Consider the following 21650-nt stretch of genomic DNA (forward strand, 5'->3'; position numbering starts at 1 on the left):
CCCCCCACCCACCAGCCTCCAATACAAACACACCTTTGAGCGTAGTACTTAGCTCTGAAGAACAGAGCAGGATGATAAGCTCAGCCCTCTGGACACTCTTTCTTTCCCCAGCCCTGCCTGTGCCGTGCTATGGGACACTGAGCAGCTGACTTAGTCTCTGCGTGCTGTAGTTTTCTTGTCAGTAAAATGGGAAGATAGCACCAGTTCCCACCTAGGACGGATGTTAGAAGCAAAAAGGTGAGCATGTGTAAAGCGCCCATACAGCCGGCACACAAACGCCTCCTTGATCAGGCGCCGTGGTCATAGTAAATATTAATACTTAGCAGCCCGACTCTCTCACTGCTGTCAATCCAGGCTTATTGACAACGCTGCTAAGCTCTTGCTTCGCTGATATCTTCTTCACTTATGCTATTGATTTATGCCACTGATCAGGAAAGCAGAGTGTCTGTGACATCTGAGTGACACACTGATAGAATATGTGAGGGATGAAGGAAGAGGAGAAGCAGCAATCTGAAAACCGGGCACTCTGGGCGGGGCGTTCTTGCTCCCGCCTGTAATCCCAGCACTTCTGGAGGCCGAGGCAGGCGGATCACGAGGTCAGGTGTTGGGAGACCAGCCTGGCCAATACAGTGAAACCCTGTCTCTACTAAAAATACAGAAAGTTAGCTGGGTGTGGTGGCGGGCACCTGAAATCACAGCTACGCAGGAGGCTGAGGCAAGAGAATTGCTTGAACCCAGGAGGCAGAGGTTACAGTGAGTCAAGGTCGCGCCACTGCACTCCAGCCTGGGCAACAGTGTGAGACTTGTCTCAAAAAAAAAAAAAAGGAAGAAAGAAACCTGGGCACTCTGCAATCACACGCTACCCATGAAGACAAATCCATGAACCAGAACCGGAGCCACAGAATTCAGAATGCAGACGTCAAAGGGGTCCAAAGACAGACGATCTGAGGAGAGTGGGCCCTGCCTGGGAAGCTCCGATCTTCTGACTGAAGGCTCACCGTCAACATGTGCTTAAAACTATCCTAGAGAACCAACCCAGGGATCCCGCTGCTGGGTATACATGTCCAAAAGTACTGAAAACATGATCTTGAAGGGATACATATGCCGTGAACACCCATGTTCATACAGAATTATTTACAATAGTCAAGAGGAGGAAGCCAAGCATCCACCCACACACGGATGAAGAAACAAAATATGGTGTATCCAAAGAATGGAAGGTATTCAGCCTGAAAAAGGAAGGAAACTCTGACGCACTACAACATGCATGCACATTATGCTAAGTGAAATAAGCCAGTCACAGAAAGACTGTATGATGCCACCTACATGGGGTCCCTAGAGTTGTTAATTCATAGAAACACAGGAGAACGGCGGCTGGCAGGGGTGTGGGGAGGGCATGGGGACTTGCTCTTCAATGGGTACAGTTTCGGTTTTGCAAGATGAAAAGAGTTCCGGAGATCGGCTGCATGACAATGCGAATGTACTTAACACTACTGATGAGCAAGTAAAAATGGTTAAGATGGTAAATTTTGTTATGTATATTTTACCACAATGAAAAACATACATATATACACATACACTTGACATAGTTCAATGAAACCACAAGAGAAAAGGACCATCACAGAAATAAACAAGAAAAAATACCTCCCATGGTTTCCCAAGCCTCATGAAGTTGCTCGAAAGTCTTGTTCCTGTGGAACTCCTGAAAGTGTCATCTGTCAAATCCTGTTCGCTAAAGTACTTCCTCACTTAGGCCTGCGATTTGGGAGTCTTCAAAAGCACAGGCTTTGGGACATGGAGCTATGGTCTGTGCTTGGAAATGTGACCTTGTCACATGGCTTAAAAGCTTCTACCTTTTTGTTTGTCTGGGACAGGATCTCACTCTGTCACCCAGGCTGGTGTGATCTTGATCTTGGCTCACTGCAGCCTCTACCTCCTGGGTTTAAGAGATTCTCCCACCTTAGCCTCCCAAGTAGCTGGGACTACAGGCGCAGGCCACCATGCCCACCTAATCTTTGTATTTTTAGTAGAGATGGGGGTTTCTCCATGTTTGCCAGGCTGGTCTTGAACTCCTGACCTCAAGTGATCCACCCACCTCAGCCTCCCAAAGTGCTGGCATTACAAGTGTGAGCCACCACACCCGGCCTAAACTCTTCTATCTTTAGTTTTCTTCTCTGCAGGGTTGTAGTGACAATTGAATGGGACAACCTAAGCTAAGGTGGAAGAAATGCCAGCCATTGTTTTTACTAGATCTTACCTGAACATCGTACAGGAACTGGAATCGGCTTCTCTTACTGGCAGCCTCTCTCACAGCCCGAGCCAAGTCCACCGACCCTTTTCCACCAACTGACCAGTGATAGCAGGGGACGGCATCAAAGGCACCAGCCCGCTTTGCAAGCTCACACACCAAGTCAATCTCAGCGCGGGTGTCAGTCCTAGTGATGAAAACGTTTGTGGTTTTGCATCTGTATCCATTTAGTGATGTTTTTAAAGAAAGACTAACCACTTCTACAGAACTTCGCTCCTTAACACTGAATATATTTTAAACATCAAAAGTGGTCACATCATGTTTAAATAAATCAGACTTAAAGAAAAGCGTGGAAAAAAAAGATCCTCTCCAACATGACTCAAATATTTCAAGTTGCTAAGGGTGTTATCAAGAAAATTTCATAACACATCCCTTTGATCATTCACAGTTTGTTTCAGACAAAAATGCTGGGTAGAATTATTTAAAAAAAACAACAACAAAGAAATAGTAACTCACTATATATAAATTTCACTTCTTAATAATGCTGTGAGAAGACATTTGCTAAAATGAAACCAAACCAAATAAACAAATAGGAGAAGCTGGGTAATTCTGTATACTTTTAGATGAAGCAGAGAAAGACCAAATGCCCCAAGACACAAATATCATTCACAGGGTGGCCTAGTGATACGCCCACAGTTAAAGGAGGAGGCTGGACTCACTTGAAGACATTCAGAGCCACCACCACGGGAACCCCAAAGAGCTGAGCGATCTGAATTTGCTTCTGGAGGTTACAGCAGCCGTCTGCCACCAGCTGGATGTTCTGTCAAAAAGAACAAAGCAAAACGCAGACCCCTGGGTATCGCCTCCCACCACACCTGCCAAGCTGTGCTGGCAGCACCTCCCTGGCAGGGTCCGCTGCATCTTTTCCCCCTTTTTCCTCCAAGAACGATGGCTGCAAGAATAAGGAGGTTCATCCTCAAAATAACTTCTAAAATGATTCTGGGTCCAATGGTATATGCGTGGGTCTGGAGCCTGGTAGCCCCCCAATCCCCCAGACAGGGTCTACACAATGTGCCCACACTCTGCAGGTTGGGGCCTGACAGGCACAAGGCCCAGGTGGGTGAGGAGCCCTGTCCGGGTATTTCTGGCTCAGATCCCTGGCGCCACCTGTAGGAGGTAAGAGGTACTGCTGCCAGTAAATCAAAGTCTATTTACAGAAATGTGTACGCCACTCCCGTAAGCCATAAAGCCAACCGTATGTATGTAGACCTTCCATGACAAAGGAATACACAAGTGTAAGCTTCCTGTTTGTTTCTGACCTGAAGACCTTGAGCTCCTGCTCTGATGGCTGCCCAGGAGGTAGAGAACAGTAGACAAAGCCTATATCCATCTTTTCTTGATATTTAAGAGTTAATAGAATGATTGTTGTCCTTTTCCCCCACTCATTTCCTCTTGGATTCTTAGAACAGCACTTTTTTCTTTTCTTTTCTTTTTTTTTTTTTTGAGACAGAGTCTCGCTCTGTCGCCCAGGGTGGAGTACAGTGGCGTGATCGCAGCTCACTGCAACTTCCGCCTCCCAGATTAAAGCAATTCTTGTGACTCAGCCTCCTGAGTAGCTGGAACTACAGGTGTGAGCCACCAAGCCCAGCTAATTTTCGTATTTTTAGTAGAGATGAGGTTTTGCCATGTTGGCCATGGGTTTTGCTTGGCTGGTCTTGAACTTCTGGCCTCATGCGATCCACCTGCCTTGGCCTCGCAAAGGGCTAAAATTACAGGTGTGAGTCACTGTGCCTTGCCAGAACAGCACTTTTCTAAGAAACCACTGACAGAGGCCTCATTCACTGTAAGCCAACCGGCCACTGGATTTGAGAGATTCTTCACACAAGCATCTCAACAGCTCCCTTACCTCCTCTGTGTATTCTTTTTTAAGAGGAACACCAGCAGTTACCTGAAATAAGGAGAGAAAACATGAAGAACAGCCCATAAAAATGCTCACACAACTGATCTGAAAGAAAGAACAACACAATCACAGGCGATTTTTGGAAAGGTAGCCCTATTTTTTTTTTTTTTTTTTTTTGCTTTTAAAATAGTGGCTGGCAGCACTGGTTACACCTAAAGGCTTATAGGAAGCTTGTAGCAAACACCGATCTCTGGGCTCCAGCCAGACCAATGAAAGCAGTTCTGGGAGGGGAATCTGGGATCAGTAATGTTCAAAACCTCCCTGGATGATTCCAATTTGAGCCAATGGAACAGTATGAAACTTCTCAAATACTGGTTCAAATTAGAACATAAAACTAATAAAATGTTTACGCCTGATTTATACAGAGTACATCACCATTCAAAATCGTTTTACAGTAACTGCCATAAAGCTCTGCTGTCCAGGCTGGAGGGCAGAGGCACAATCACAGCTCAGTGCCATCTCAAAGTCCTGAGATCGAGTGATCCTCCTGCCTCAGCCTCCCAGGTAGCTAGAATACAGGTGTGCATCACCACACCCAGATAATTTTTTTATTATTTTTTACAATTGAGATCTCACTATATTACCCAGGCTGGTCTCAAATTCTTGGGCTCAAGCGGTCCTCCCATCTTGGCCTCCCAAAGTGCTGGTATTACTGGTGTGAACCGCTGTGCCTGGCCTTGCTGGTTAATCTTATAAGTCAATTTAGCTGGGTCCTAGGGTGCCTAGATATTTGTTCAAACATTGTTTTGGGTGTTTCTGTGAGGATGTCTGTAGATGCAATAACGTGGAAATCAGCAGCCTTTGAGTAAGCAGGTAGCCCTGCATAATGTGGGTGGGTCTCAACTGATCAGTCAAATGCGTTTCTGAATACAACAAAAAGACTGGCATCCCCTGAGCACAGGAGAATTCTGCAGTGGACTGCCTCCTTCAGACTGCATTAGCACCATCGGCTCTCCTGAGTCTTCAGCTTGCCGGCCTACAGTGCAGATTTTGGACTTGCCACCTTCTGTAATCATGTGACCCAATTCCTTGTAAAAACTATATTTCTCTCTATTCACACATCCTACTGGTTCTATGTGTGAAGAACCCTGATTCATATAATGGGTTTAAAGAACTAATTGTGAAAGAATCGGTGGATCCCAAAGCATAACAGAGTATTAGTTCTTAGATTGCACCGAGATTGGCGAGCACTTTGGAGGACAGGATGTGAGTTTAAAATGAAATGGGCAAATTCAAGGGCCACAGGATTTTCCACTGTACAAATTATGGAAAAAAACAAGCTGAATAAACGTAAGAGGCTACCATGGTTATTTGTGTAATGATCAAAAGGAAGTTGATCCCAGCACAGCATTTCTAGTAGAAAAGGGAAAAAAGAAGAAGAAAAAAAGAAAAAAAAAGTGGAAATGAATAATCATGCCTCAAAAATACAGAGCTGGTCAAGTAAGGAGGAAGGATACCAAATAGAGCACTACGGAAGAAGAATAAGGGATGAAAGTTCATTTATCTTTCTATTATTGAAAACACTGCCTGCATACAGACTTATGCCAGACACTTGGAACATACCAATCAGTAAGACACAGTCCCTAGACTCAAGGAAATAAGAAAGACACAGGGAGACAGAGAACAAGACATTGATGAAACAGTGTGAGGCAGAAGGTACTACTGGGGCCCAATAGAGGGATGCTTAGCTTCACAGAGCTTCCTGGTCTCTACCTTCTCTTTCTTTTTTCTTTTTTGGAGATGAAGTTTCACTTTTGTTGCCCAGACTGGAGTGCAATGGTGCGATCTCAGATCACTGCAGCCTCTGCCTCCGGAGTTAAAGTGATTCTCCCACCTCAGCCTCCCGAGTAGCTGGGATTATAGGCACCCCGCTACCACTGGTCTCAAACTCCTGGCCTCAGGTGATCCATCTGCCTCAGTCTCCCAAAGTGTTGGGATTACAGGTGTGGGCCACCACGCCTGGCTGGGCCCTATCTTTCTTATTCTCTACCCTGATCTGTGCCTGCTAACCCTGTTCCTTGTTACCATGATCACTGGCTGAGAATCACGACATTAAGCAAGAGTGGAAGAGACACAAGGGATTAATGTGGGACGAAAATGCAATCACTGAACAACAGAGCACATATGTTTAGATAAAATGAAATAGGATTGTAAACCACGTGGAGAATTTTTACAGGACAAAGACCAGAGTCTGGAAAACCAAGGGACTGACGTCAAGAGACTCTGACTGTAGGTCTGATCAGTCCCTGAAATAGATGCGTGATGTTACACAAACTACTGGATCTCTCTGTGCCTCAGAGATATTCTCTTTATAGAGACTGAAAGAGACCAGGCAATCTCTAAACCCTTTCCAGTAGTAAAGTGCTTTGATTTTATCATTTTCAGGGCAGCAGGGCAGGGAGGGCTAATTCCAAATGCATCCTACATAGGCAGGAGTAGCTTTTAAAAATAGCAGTTGTTAGGCTGGGCGTGGTGGCACACGCCTGTAATCCCAGCATTTTGGGAGGCCAGGGCAGGAGAATTGCCTGAACCTGTGAGGCGGAGGTTGTGGTGAACTGAGATTGCACCACTGCACTCTAGCCTGGGCAACAAGAGCGAAACTCTGTCTCAAAAAAAAAAAAAAAAAAAAAAAAGAAGTTGTTATACAGATTCAATGTCTGAAATCCAGGAAGAACTGTTAGCCTCAAGAGGTGTTTTAAGTAAAGTCAGAATTCTTTATGATTTACTACTTTTCATTCTTGCATTTGAAATGATGATGAAGCTTGAGGTGAAAATGAAGTGCTTAAGTGTCGTGTATGCGGAGCGTGTTTGGATTTAGAACACTCTGCCCTTCATTAACATTTAGCTCTTCATGGTGGCCAAAGGGAGAGATCTGGATCCAAAGTCCTCGGCTCTCTGCTGGCCTGCTGACACTGTCCATATTCCCTAAGCCTGTCAAACCTCAGCTTCCTCATCTGTAAAATGATGTAAAAACAATGTCCACCTCTCTCAGGACAAAGAATTGCTTTACAGTGTTTCATGATGGCAAATCTGCTATTTGTTTTTACTATGCAATGATCATTGAATAGATGCCTTTTGTCACATACACAGTACAGTATACCAGTAAAGAAATTAGATTTGGCAGTTCATCTCATATGTGAATATTATAATGATAAAGGGACTTTATTTTATTTCAAAATGATTCATCAGTAAAAAGGTTTTATCTTCCACTTGGAGATTCCTATAAATGAAACAAACAAAAATAAAAAAATCCAACAAATCCCCAAAATCTATGCACAGGTTTTCTGTAAAAAGGAATATATATTTCCTTTATAATGTCTGTAATTTCTATATATATTAGGATAGATAAGTATCAAAAGTCTTCAAAGAAGTTAAAATAGTATTTGTGTTTTCCAAGCAAACCTCACTTAGAAACAATCCAGTATTATAACAGAATCGTGAGAAGAAATCATAATAAACAGAAAGAGAAGGAAAATAGTTTCAGATGAAATCTGATGAGCTGCAGCATCAGTGAACCAAAAAACTATCTGTACAAACACTGAAAAATTTCAGTCCTCAAAGAACTCACTCTAAGCCTTATGTTCTTTGTTCAGGGACAGGAACTTCTAACCTCCCATTACCAGATGGTTACACAATCTTACCCTGAGTATCAGATATGAAGCTCAAGACTAAAAAGTGGCTGCATTACGCTCCTTTCCCAAATATTGCTTAGAAAGAACTGTGGGTGTGACTGTTGACTCGAACTTACTACACTCAAAGTGCTCTACAGCGGTGTTGTTTAAAAAAAAAAAAAAAGTTTTAGAGCTCCACAAAGGAGGTCTATGGGAAAAATACTCTAGAAAACTATAGTCATTAAACAGGCAGAAACTTCTCAAATGGGAAACTCTGAACAGAAGGAAACCGCGTCGGCGCCGGGAAGGCGCGTGCGCACTTACGCTGGGGCCGCCCCCGTGCATCTTCAGAGCCCGCACCGTGGCCACCAGCACAACCACGTCGGGCACCAGGCCGGAGGCGCGGCACTTGATGTTGAAGAATTTCTCCATTCCAATGTCAGCACCAAAGCCAGCTTCGGTCACTGTGGGGAAGCAAGAGGAGTATGTGCTATTACCTTCTGAAAACAAAAGTAGGTTTCAGCAATCACTACGATCCAAGCTCAAAGGAGAGCTGAAATTCCGTGTGTTTACACAGCGGTGAGCTGATTTCCCCACTGTCATGGAAACATTCTCCATCATCTGCCCTAAAGAGATGGTGGGCGCCCTCCTCTGCTTCACACCACCAGGCCTGAGGAACCTTTGCCATGGCCAGGCCAAGACTTTTCTTCCAGTACCGTAACTCACAGCAAAGCTTTTCTTAATAAAATGGGGATTTGCAACTTCGTAATCAGGTTCCAAATTGTATCAAAGGACAATGATAGTATAATTATGATTACAATAGGAGACCCTTTCTTCTTATGATTATTCTTTTTTTTTTTTTTTTTTTTTTTTTTTTTTTTTTGAGATGGAGTTTTGCTCTTGTTGCCCAGGCTGGAGTGCAATGGCACAATCTCAGCTCACTGCAACCTCCACCTCCGGGGTTCAAGCAATTCTCCTGCCTCAGCCTCCTGAGTAACTGGGATTACAGATCCCCACCACCACACCTGGCTATTTTTTTTTTTTTTTTTTTTTTTTTTGGTATTTAAAGTAGAGACGGGGTTTCACCATGTTAGCCAGGCTTGTCTCGAAGTACTTACCCTCAGGTAATCCACCCACCCTGGTCTCCCAAAGTCCTGGGATTACAGGCATAAGCCACCATGCCGGGCCCTTTCTCGCTTGTTATATAAAGAATAATTTATTTTAGTGCCACCCAGTCATTTCTGTTAACCGACCAATTTCAAGTTAGTTGATGGGCATAAGGACCCTGGTGATCAATCTGGATACAAGACAGTAGCTTTATTCGAGAAACACCAGAAAACACTCATTTCTAGTCCCCACCCCTTCAGTTGCTAGAAAGGTCACAGCTGCCTTTCAAGATAACATGAGGCACTGGGTCAGTAGCATCTTCTTCATATACAAATAGCTCTAGGCCTTGCGACTCAATGCGAGATGCATGATCCAACAGCATCAGCAGTACCTGGGAGCCTCTAAGAAGTGTGGAATCTGGGGCTCCCCATAAAGTTTACAGAATCAGAATAACAGTGTAATAAGATTCCCAGGTGACATGAAAGTCCATTAAAATCAGGGAAGCAGCCGGGCGCGGTGGCTCAAGCCTGTAATCCCAGCACTTTGGGAGGCCGAGGCGGGTGGATCACGAGGTCGAGAGATCGAGACCATCCTGGTCAACATGGTGAAACCCCGTCTCTACTAAAAGTGCAAAAAAAAAATTAGCTGGGCATGGTGGCACGTGCCTGTAATCCCAGCTACTCAGGAGGCTGAGGCAGGAGAATTGCCTGAACCCAGGAGGCGGAGGTTGCGGTGAGCTGAGATCGCGCCATTGCACTCCAGCCTGGGTAACGAGAGCGAAACTCCATCTCAAAAAAAAAAAAAAAAAAAAAAAAAAAAAAAAATCAGGGAAGCAAACCACTCTAAGAAGTGAATACTACTGATGTAGTAAAAAGTAAATGTTTATCGAATACGCACTTACACACTGACAGTATGACCAGGACACAGATAAGAATCGGCAGGAGAAAAACGAAGAAATCAGAAACATTTAACATGATCAGTTTTCTTGAAGGACTACAAACTTTCTTGTTGTACTACAAACTTTCCAAATTTACAATTATAAATGGCAGCTTATAATTTTGTTAAGTTGCTGTAGCAAGATTTACAAAACTGTTCCCCTTGTTACTGAACATTTGGGCTGTTTCCAATCTAAACAATGCTGCACTGAAAATATCTGTGCCTATGAGCTTTAATCTCTTTCAAATTATATTCTTGGAATAAATTCCCCAGGGTAAGGTAATGGGGGCCAAAGGATATAAAATTTTTTTTATAACCATTGATATATGCTTTTGACAAATTAAAAAAATTACATTAAAAATGCTCATTTTGGATAAATACAACCACAAGCATTTTATACTTTATTATGTGTATCCCTTATTATGTGTTATTTAAACTTAACTATGTAGCAGAACACTTTTGAGAAATAAAAGACATTCCTTTTAATATAGTATTTGGGACAATTCTTGTGACTTTATTAGTAGTGGTCAAAATCAGGGAAAATCACTTGCAGTAACAATCCTTACTTCAGCGGTACCCTGATAATGCATTTGTTAAGTTTAGCATGTTGGTGGCATCATGGACCCCAAAAGAGGGATAATCCAGGTGACTTTTGTCAAAAGTCATCATTGAGTGGGCTCCTGGAGGTGGAGGGCTGGACAGGGCCACAGTACTGGATGACACGGGGCCACCCTGCAGGTCCGCCCACAGACGGGACCCTGGGTGCCCTCCAGCTGTGCAGCCTTGGCAAATTCCTTGTTGGAAGAATTACGTGAGATGGCACAGGTAAATGACCAAGTCACTGGGTTGTGGTTTTTTTGTTTTTTTTGTTTGTTTGTTTGTTTTTTCCGGGTCCACACTGAGAACTCACAAAAACAGTTCACATCACTGGAACGGAAACGATAATTTTCCCACTTGCTAAAAATTGTATTGAACTCCTAAGCATTCGTGGGAATTCCTGCTACATCCAGGCATTTTTCTCACTGGTAGAAGCTCACTCTTAGGGTCACTACCGAGAAGCCCTGCAGGAAAGTGGGAGAGAACATCTGCTATTCAACTAGAGAGAGCTGGAGGTGGGAACACTGGGAGGGAGGAGTCTGCCTGGGAGGTGTGGAGAAATGGGGTGATGGAGTCAGGCTCTGAGGAGCAAGCAGAATTTTTCTTTTCTTTTTTTTTCTTTTTTTTTGAGACGGAGTTTCGCTCTTGTTACCCAGGCTGGAGTGCAATGGCACGATCTCGGCTCACCGCAACCTCCGCCTCCTGGGTTCAGGCAATTCTCCTGCCTCAGCCTCCTGAGTAGCTGGGATTACAGGCACGCACCACCATGCCCAGCTAATTTTTTGTATTTTTAGTAGAGACAGGGTTTCACCATGTTGACCAGGATGGTCTCGATCTCTTGACCTCGTGATCCATCCGCCTCGGCCTCCCAAAGTGCTGGGATTATAGGCTTGAGCCACCGCGCCCGGCCTTCAGAATTTTTCTAAGCAGAGAAATGAGGAGTTGGTTATGGCAGGCAAAGGTCAAGGGGAGGAAGGAGAGGGAGGAAAGAGATTCACAGGTAAAGGACAGAGCCAGGGCAGAAATGGTCAAGATGAAGAGAAATCAACCATCATGATGGGAGAGGTTTCACCAGCAAGACCTGTTCACTGGCCTGATCAGTACTGAGCAGTGGGACTGGAGGAACCCAAATGTTACACATTTTTTTCCCTGCTATGGTATTTTGAAAACCTGTTTCATGTCGCCCTCTAGTTGGAGGTAGATTGTTGCATACGTTTTACATAACGGGGCTGATCAAGTGATCTCTAAGTTCTTCCCAAATGGACGCACGTTTATACATTAAACTACCCTGACAGCTGGCAAGCTCCATGATGAGACAGCCCATGTATGTTTGAGGCATTAACATAGCAAGACACGTAGAAGGCACTAAAGGAATGTCATCATCTATCTCCAAACCAAATAAAGACAGAGTCGCAGAAAAACATGTTTTAAAACACATAGACACAAATATATTAATGACAAGTTTCATTTATAACCATTGAATGGCCTTGAAAAATAGCAAACTCAAATGTCCTTCAAAAACCTAGCTCCCTGTAATCCCAGCACGTTGGGAGGCCAAGACTGGCAGATCACCAGTCAGGAGTTCAAGACCAGCCTGGCTAACATGGTGAAACCCTGTTTCTCTTAAAAATACAAAAAAATTAGCTGGGTGTTATGGTGCACACCTGCAATTCCAGCTACTCAGGAGACTGAGACAGGAGAATCTCTTGAACCCAGAAGACAGAGGTTGTGCGGTGAGCCGAGATCATGCCATCGCACTCCAGCCTGGGTGACAAGACTGAAACTCTCTCAAAACAAACAAACAAACAAACCACCATAGCTCCTCTCCCCCTTAATACTCCTGTGGAGTCATAATGTTCTCCTATCTTCACTGGTTCCTGCTTCCCCTAAAGCACCTTAATATATAAGTCAAGGCCACCCTCAGGTAAACTTGCCTCCCCTACCTTCATCTTCCCCCGCACTCCCTGCCTCAAATTTCATGCTTCTGTAATAACAAGTGTCCAGCAGAGCCCACACACGCTATGTTACTTGTCATCACCGCCAGTCCTCTTCCCATCTGGAACATTTCTCTTGCCCCTCTCTGCCTCTTTAACCTGCTGTCCAAGTTTCAGCTTAGATATGCCATTTCCTGGAAGCTTTTCCTGATGCTTTCGGGGAGAGGCGGCTACCCACCCGCCCGTCCCATCTTCTCCTGGGCCTGTGGTGTGCACCCTAATTAGACTGCTGTGCCATCTCCCACGTGGAGGGTGGGACCATGCGTTATTCATCTTGTAGCTCCACTTCCTAACACAGTACCTGACACAAAGTCAATGAACAAACAGGATGGGACTCGGGAGCCAATGACAACCTCAAGTAAAGGCCACGCTTCAGTGGAAATAGACACATGTAACAGAATTACATAGAAGTAGCACACTTCCCTAGCATACTTCCTTTTTTTCTTTTTTTGAGATGGAGTCTTGCTCTTGTCTCCCAGGCTAGAGTGTGGTGGCGCCAACGTTGGCTCACTGCAACCTCCGCCTCCTGGGTTCAAGTGATTCTACTGCCTCAGCCTCCTGAGTAGCTAGGATTACAGGCGCCTGCCACCGTGCTCCGCTAATTTTTGTACGTTTCGTAGAAATGGGGTTTTGCCATGTTGGCCAGACTGGTCTCGAGCTCCTGATCTCAGGTGATCCGCCCACCTCAACCTCCCAAAGTGTGCTGGGATTACAGGTGTGAGCCACTGCATCCAGCCCCTTTTTTTTCTTACAGTATTAAAATGGTTTTACTAACAGGCATAAATGTCATATCCAATAAAGATGTGACCATCTAAAACATCTACACAGGTTAGCTAAGCTTAATTTCACATTTTATTTATTCATTTATTCATTTATTTTTGAAATGGAGTTTTGCTCTTCTCACGCAGGCTGGAGTGCATGGCGCCGTCTCAGCCCACTGCAACTCCGCCTCCACCTCCTGAGTTCAAGCGATTCTCCAGCCTCAGCCTCCCGAATAGCTGGGATTATAGGCACCTTCCATCGCGCCCAGCTAATTTTTGTATTTTTGTAGAGACAGGATTTTGGCATGTTTTATTTTTAAAAAGAGACAGAGGAAACCAAAAAGTAGTAATAAAGAGAAATCCAGCTAGGGGAGTAAAAAAGCAAGTGGTAGCAAAGGGCCGAGGACTCCGGTTTCCAAATGCAAAGGAATAGCGAGACAAAGAATGGGAAGGGAACAGAAGAAAGTACCAAATTCTCCCACTGAAGCTGGAAACTGCCCTGAAATACTGCATGTAATCACATTTATGTTGTTTGGGTTCAAACACAAGGCTGCCAAGAAAAGAAAACATGGAAAAGGCATGCTGATGTGTAATCAGTCATTGTGAAAGTAAAAACTACTTTAGTAAGGGACCACCAATCACTATGCATTTGGACACTGCGGAATGCTGCGTATCTGTGCCTTAGGGGACCTTGACATGAAGACCCACCTTGTGAGAAGGGGACAAACCACTCTTACAGGAAGGTTCCATTTCCTATACTTCTTAGGAACTGCCAACATATATCACCTATAAGAAGTTAAGTTTTTCTAGTGACTTGAAATAAGTAATGTGTATTCCCTTATCTGACTTGCAGCTCTTAATAAAATTTAAAAGAGATAGAGGCCAAATAATTATTTAACATTAAATTCAATATAGACTTTTTCTTAAGTCCTGAAGCAAGTCCACTTAGTAGGATTTAGCTTTCCTGAAAGGCACATCATGCAGACTTCTGAAAGCTGCATATGTAATAAGGCTTGCAATAAGGTGTTTGCACAACCATAACCATTATTTGTCTTGGCAATCTCTTTCCCTTTTGTTACAGCTATTCCACTTACAATGTGAATGAAAACAGGAAATGCTGACTAATACTCTTATTGTGCAAGCACAGAGGTTACTAGATAGTGATTCTAAGCCTGGCTTGATTCGAACTTCAAAACCTATAATCAGCTGAGAAAAGAAGGGTCAGTGGGTCTGCGTTGGGAAATGACTGACAATTTGGATAAATACGGCTAAAAACCTGCACAGGAAACACAGCTCTGGGTTCAGAAAGAGAGTCAAAAGCAATTCTGGAACGCCAGCCAGCCGCCTTTCCGTGATCATCCAGGGTTGCACCGAGTTGTGATGTAAAAATTAAACAGAAACAATGGCAACGACAAAAATGAAAACGCCAGAACAAGAGGACATTCCTGGCCGGCAAACACGGTATCTATAAAATTCTTCAGGGAGGGAGAGACGATTTCTATATCATAAGTTATTCTGTATGTTCCCAACTTACTGCACACAGCAAAGAAAACTGCAACGATGATTAGAAGTTGGATATTTTTTGGCCGGGCGCGGTGGCTCAAGCCTGTAATCCCAGCACTTTGGGAGGCCGAGGTGGGTGGATCACGAGGTCAAGAGATCGAGACCATCCTGGTCAACATGGTGAAACTCCATCTCTACTAAAAATACAAAAAGTTAGCTGGGCATGGTGGTGCGTGCCTGTAATCCCAGCTACTCAGGAGGCTGAGGCAGGAGAATTGCCTGAACCCAGGAGGCGGAGGTTGCTGTGAGCCGAGATTGTGCCATTGCATTCCAGCCTGGGTAACAAGAGCGAAACTCCGTCTCAAAAAAAAAAAAAAAAAAAAGAAGTCGGATATTTTTTTCTTTTCCTTTTTTTTTTTAATCTTGCTCTGTTGGCCAGGCTGGGGTAGAGTGGTGAGATCTTGGCTCACTGCAACCTTCGCATCCCCAGTTCAAGTGATTCTTCTGCCTCAGCCTCCCAAGTAGCTGGGATTACAGGAGGATGCTACCACACGCTGCTAATTTTTGTGCTTTTAGTAGACAGGGTTTCACCATGTTGCCCAGGCTGGTCTCGTACTCCTGACCTTAAGTGATCCACCCACCTTTGCCTCTGCCTCCCAAAGTGCTGGGATTACAGGCACGAGTCACCATACTTGGCTAGGACTTAGTAATCACCAATGTCTTAATTTAAAAAAAAAAAAAAAAAAAAAGCATTAACATCCTTACTTCATTGGAAGACCCTTTAAAATACGGGTTCATAAAACCCTACAGCTATGCAGGAACTCTAGGGACAATGTACTCTAACTTCCGCCTCTGCACCAGGCCAGTTACTGTTTGGAGATAATGACACAAAGTCCACGTGGTGCCCCCGGTCCCTCTGAACCAGCCCAGAGTTCTGTCTACTGCATATGGCATTCTTCTCTAAAACAGGATTAAATACACACATCACAGAATTCAAGAACAACCTTTTTTTCTTCTCATTCAAGAATTACTGAACCCTACGATTCCGCCTAGTGTTTACACAATCATCTGTGTGCCAACGTCTTCACTTAGTGAAGAAACAGCTGCAGGCACACTAACAAAGACGGGAAAGATTATTCATTACCCAGTGAGAAAGAACATCTTTTCTAACCTTTCTCTTATTTTTCTTGAGATGGAGTTTGCTCGTTTTGCCCAGGCTGCAGTGCAATGGCGTGATCTCCGCTCACTGCAACCTCTGCCCCGCCCCCGGATTCAAGCGATCCTCCTGCCTCAGCTTCCCAAGTAGCTGGGATTTCAGGCATGCGCCACCATGCCCCGTTAATTTTTGTATTTTTAGGAGAGACGGGGTTTCACCACGTTGGCCAGGCTGGTCGAAAACTCCTCCCCTCAGGTGATCCAACCCCCTTGACCTTCCAAAGTGCTGGGATTACAGAAGTGAGCCACCATGCCCAGCCAACCTTTTGCTTTTTTATTGTTTTCTTTTTCTGACTTCTGTTTGGCACTTTCAAAATTTTGCTTACTGACCTGTATGCAGGTAAATTTGAATTCAATTCTGTGTCACATTGATTTTTGGATGTTCTCATGCTTTAGCGCATTCATAGAACCCACTTCTGCCGAATCACAAATCCTAAGTACAGTTCAGCCCTTCTCGACTGGAGGTGATTCTGCCTATTCCACTCCCCACTTGGACACTTAGCAATGTTGGGAGACATTTTTGATTGTCATAAATGGCATCTAGCAGGGTTGCTGCTAAATATCCTATAATGCACAGGGCAGCTGGGACTCCACCAACAAGGAGTAATCAACCCAAAGTGTCCATAGCACTGAGGCACAGACAGCTTGCTGTGGCTCACACAGGACGAAGGAGCCTGGCACTTTCTAGATGCCTCCTCCGAGAATATTACGAATGCACTACGAGCTAGGCAAAAAGATCGTGTACAATCGTTATGCGAATCACTGTAACCCCATGCACTATAAAATCCTCGAATATGAATTATCGCAGTCAAAATTCCATCCAATGTGGTTGGGATGTGCTGTGTCAACAGTGTGGTCACTAAAACACGACACTCTCTGGAGAGGAAAAACAGTGATGAGGTGACAGCTGAACTAGCTTCACAGGGAGGAAGGGAAGGTCAACAGAAACGCTCTCAACACAGAGCAGCATGGGGGATGGCAGCTGTCCGCCTTATTGCTCAATGTGCACGTGACGGGAAGACGCTATTCAAGAGACCCAGGCACGGGGAGAGGGCCTGAGGCTAACAACTGTGAAACGTCTTCTATGTAGCCAGGCAATGTACTAGGTGTCCTGCCTCATTTCACCTTTCAACATCTGTGAGGTATCTTTCTCCTCAATTTACAGTTTATGATATTAAGGACTGGAAAGTTTTATAATTTCCCCCAAGGTCACAGTTATTAAGCGATAGAGCTTGGACTAAAGCCAAGGCCTGTCTGCTAGCAACTTCTGCCAAAGCCCCTACTCCACACTCCTCATCAGGCCAGCAACTGATCCCGTAGCAATTCCCTAGCTGAGCTGCTTGGTCAGCTTTGCTTTCAGTGAAAATCTTAACACTTTGTACTTCAATAATACTTCAGCATTTAACAAGTAGCTCTAAATTATTTTCCTGAACTGAGAGGTAAGTGTATCCAGGCTTTTGTTCTAACTGCAATAAGGCCCTGCTATGGTTACCAAAGCATGCACTCCATAATTTTCTTTTATATTTGTTTTTTTTTTTTTTTTTTTTTTTTTGAGATGGGGTCTCGCTCTGTCACCAGGCTAGAGTGCAGTGGCTCAGTCTCGGCTCACTGCAACCTCCGCCTCCTGAGTTCAAACAATTCTTCTGTCTCAGCCTCTCAAGCTGCAGGGATTACAGGAATGTGCCACCACACCCGGCTAATTTTTGTAGACGGGGCTTCACCATATTGGTCAGGATGGTCTCGATCTCTTGACCTCGTGGTCCACCCACCTCCGCCTCCCACAATGTTGGGATTACAGGCATGAGCCACTGCACCCAGCCACAATCTAGAATCTTCTTTATGATCCTCCTTTCTTCCCTCTTGCCCTCCCTTCCTTTACTTAGGCCAGGGAACTTCTTGTCTCCTTTACAGGAATTCATTGAGGGATTATAAATCACCTCCTCTGCCAGTTCTTGGTCCATGTGTCAACAGTGGTAAGTTCTGGGGCAGTAGCAGGGAATTTTCTGGTTGACAAAGAAACACTTCAGCTGGGCGCGGTGGATCACGCCTATAATCCCACCACTTTGGGAGGCCAAGGTGGGGCGGTCAGGAGGTCAGGAGTTTGGCTGCAGCCTGTCCAATATGGTGAAACCCTGTCTCTACTAAAAATACAAAAATTAGCCAGCGTGGAGGAGTGCGACTGTAGTCCCAGCTACTTGGGAGGTTGAGGCAGAATAATCGCCTGAACCCATGAGGCAGAGGTTGCAGTGAACCGAGATGGTGCCACTGCACTCCAGCTTGGGCAACAGAGCAAGACTCTGTCCGAAAAAGAAAAAAAAAAAAGTTCAGAGTGAGGATGCTCCAGGGACCTCTTCCACCCAGACGTGGTACCCAACCCCAGGCAGGAACAGGCCACACAGGTGTGAGAACACTGGCACTGCAATCCGGCCTCCTGAGAGCCAAATGGTCTCCTGGGGTCCAGGTATTCACCCCCTCCCAGCCGAAAGATCAGGCCCCACGACTTGCCTTCCTAACCTCCTCCAGCCCGGCACCAGCCCTCCCTTCGCTGGTTCAGAACTGAGTGGCTCGAATGCTCCAGCCTGGGTTTTCCTTTCCAATCGTACTTTGTCGTCAGCGCAAGCGCAGGGAAAGAAAAGAAAAGGCAAGAACCGCTTTAGATCTGAAATTCGCATTTCTGCTTTTACACTAGGAGAAACCCTCCTTGGACTTTGAAAAAGAGTTAAACTGAAGTGCTGGGATAAATATCCCTTAAAGTTTCTTTTTTTTTTTGAGACGGAGTTTCGCTCTTGTTACCCAGGCTGGAGTGCAATGGCGCGATCTCGGCTCACCGCAACCTCCGCCTCCTGGGTTCAGGCAATTTTCCTGCCTCAGCCTCCCGAGTAGCTGGGATTACAGGCACGTGCCACCATGCCCAGCTAGTTTTTTGTATTTTTAGTAGAGACGGGGTTTCACCATGTTGACCAGGATGGTCTCGATCTCTGGACCTCGTGATCCACCCGCCTCGACCTCCCAAAGTGCTGGGATTACAGGCTTGAGCCACCGCGCCCGGCCCCCTTAAAGTTTTCTTAATTTCCACTTGAAATACCCGGATGTTGCCACGAGAATTGCAAATCACATTTCTGCCTTGCTATGTCACGAAGGGGTCCTTTATTCCATGGGTACTCAGAGATAAAGAAATTAGAACTGTCAGATTTCATAGCTACTTTAGAACGGTAACAACGCTTCTCTCCATATGTGCAACGGACGTATATCAAGTATACAACATACTGAGTTCGCCATTACTTTTGGACACAAACTTGAATTTATGGACTGCTAGAGGTCTCACAGAAGAACTAGTCCTTGCAACTAGCTCAGCTCAAAACAGGTTGAGATGAGAAATATGAGCGCACAGGGCATATCTGGCTAACTTACTCATCAAAGGAATTTCTTGTAAATAGAAAGAAAAATAAAACTGTAGCTTCCATTCAAGTAAAGGCTACACTTTGGTTTTTCATAACAAATTAGAAACAAAAATAGAAGCTTAGTAGAGGAACAAGCAAGGTGTATCCTAGACAATACCTCATTCTGAAGCACTGTGGGTGTTAATTCCCAAACAGTGCTAAAAGAAATAGAAACTAGAATCTTCAGGCTGCCTTTTTCTGGCCTATATAAACATGTTTATTCAACGGCAGCTGTCTGCAGATAAACTGAAAAAAAGTCACAGAAACACATGAGTTCTGAACTTGAGTTAAAAGTGAGCAAGTGAGGATCGTAATGACTTTTTCAGCTACTACCAGGAGACTACATCAGGATACATCATTAAATTAACTATGAGAGAAGTTCAGCATTATTACCGCAGCTTAAAAAAAGAGCTTTGTTTAGAATATATTAATGTTGAGATTCAACTCATCTTAAGTGTATGAAATTTTACTAAACACTAAATCCTTTCTGCTCTTTAGGATTTGTCTATTTAACATATAATCCCATTTAGTTTTATTAAATATCTCAGAGTCAAATTTCTGGGAAGTATATAGAACTAACTGGACCCAGGCTGGGTGCAGGGGCTCACACCTGTAATCCCAGCACTTTGGGAGGCCAAGGTGGGCAGATCACAAGATCAGGAGATCCAGACCATCTTGGCTAACACAGTGAAACCTCACCTGTACTAAAAGTACAAAAATTAACCAGGCATGGTGGTGCACGCCTGTAGTCCCAGTTACTTGGGAGGCTGAGGCAGGAGAATTGCTTGAACCCGGGAGGCGAAGTTTGCAGTGAGCCGAGATTTCACCACTGTACTCCAGCCTGGCAATGAAGTGAGACTCCATCTCAAAAAAACAAAAACAAGAACAAAACTGAAGTGGACACATATCAGGAGGCTTAAAGGAAGAAGAAGCCGGTACAAACCTCAATATTAATATTAGCATGTGCCATTCTTCCTTCCCACCGCTTTGGTGATGACCGAGTTCATACACATTAGGGGAAGATGGGGGGCGGCAGAGACATCATGAGGAAGTTACTGGGGATATATGTGGAGAAAGGGGTAGAGAAAGTGAGCGGTGTAAAGACGACACAGGTAAGCAACACATTTATGGTTGTACACCAATATCACTTAGACGTGCTTTTGTGTCAGAACACAGAATTTCCTTCCTCCAGAGAGTTAATTAGTTACAAACACTGGTTTGCATTATTTGGAACCATCACGAGATCATCTTGTTTTGTAAGATGATTTTGACGAAAGCGAAATTTAATTTTGGAAAAGAAATGAAAGAAATGTTTTGACGAATATTATAAATTATACATATTATAATATACTATTACACACGTAACAAATTACACAGGGTTATTTTTACTCCTTTATAAAAATCCAACAGAATTAAATTCACAAATCCATTATCCAACTAGTTCGCATGTTCTGGTATGGAACAAGAACAATTTGTAGAGCGCCATCATTATGACCAGAGCTGAGCCCTTCTGCTCTTGGCCAGCAGTGGCGTTCCCCAGTCCTGGCTACAGCTGGGGATTTTGGAAGATTGCATTGGGGAAGAGCTGTCTTTTAGCAACTCCTGAGAACTGGACACCAGGAAGTTAACTCACAACAAATGAATTCTGACAGGCTTGGCCACCAACATGATTTAGCCCCAAATAATGAAAAGATGACACAGAACAGTTTCTACTGAGCAGTTATGCAAACAAACTCCAAAGCGAAGGAAGTACAGGATGAGTATCCCTCATGCAAAATGGTTGGCACCAGACTCAAGTGATTATTTGACTTTTAAATTTGTTCAGATTTTGTAATACTTGCATATACATCATGGGAACTCATAGGAATGGGACCCGAGTCTAAACATGACATTCATTTCTATTTCATGTACACCTTATATACATAGCCTGAGCATTTTTTTTTTTTCTTTTTTGAGACAGGGTCTTGCTCTGTCACCCATGCTGGAGTGCAGCGTCACAATCTCGACTCACTGCAACCTCTGCCATCCAGTTCAAGCAATTCTCCCACCTCAGCCCTCCAATTAGCTGGGACTACAGGTGTGTGCTACTATGCCCAGCTAATTTCTTTCTTTCTTTTTTGTATTTTTAGTAGAGACAGTGTTTCACCAAGTTGCCCAGGCTAGTCTCAAACTCCTGGGCTCAAGTGATCTGCCTGGCTCAGCCTCCCAAAATGCTAGGATTATAGGCGTGAGCCACCGTGCCTGGCCTTGAACAATGGTTTTCATAATTTTGTGCATATAT

General features: G+C 44.4%; 1 protein-coding gene across 2 annotated transcripts in view; it reads right to left on the reverse strand.

The window, feature by feature from the left end:
* The window catches only part of MTHFD1L (methylenetetrahydrofolate dehydrogenase (NADP+ dependent) 1 like), a 241037-nt gene that overhangs the window by 78051 nt on the left and 141336 nt on the right, over positions 1 to 21650 (reverse strand). For both annotated transcript variants that reach the window (XM_039467586.2, XM_039467584.2), the window contains exons 21-24: positions 8141 to 8280; positions 4152 to 4193; positions 2965 to 3065; positions 2255 to 2432 (exon numbers count right to left, since the gene is read on the reverse strand). In XM_039467586.2, the coding sequence (XP_039323520.1) occupies positions 2255 to 2432; positions 2965 to 3065; positions 4152 to 4193; positions 8141 to 8280 (461 nt within the window). The remainder of the gene's footprint in view (positions 1 to 2254; positions 2433 to 2964; positions 3066 to 4151; positions 4194 to 8140; positions 8281 to 21650) is intronic.

Source organism: Saimiri boliviensis, chromosome 4 (assembly GCF_048565385.1).
Source record: "Saimiri boliviensis isolate mSaiBol1 chromosome 4, mSaiBol1.pri, whole genome shotgun sequence".
Lineage (NCBI taxonomy): Eukaryota > Metazoa > Chordata > Mammalia > Primates > Cebidae > Saimiri > Saimiri boliviensis.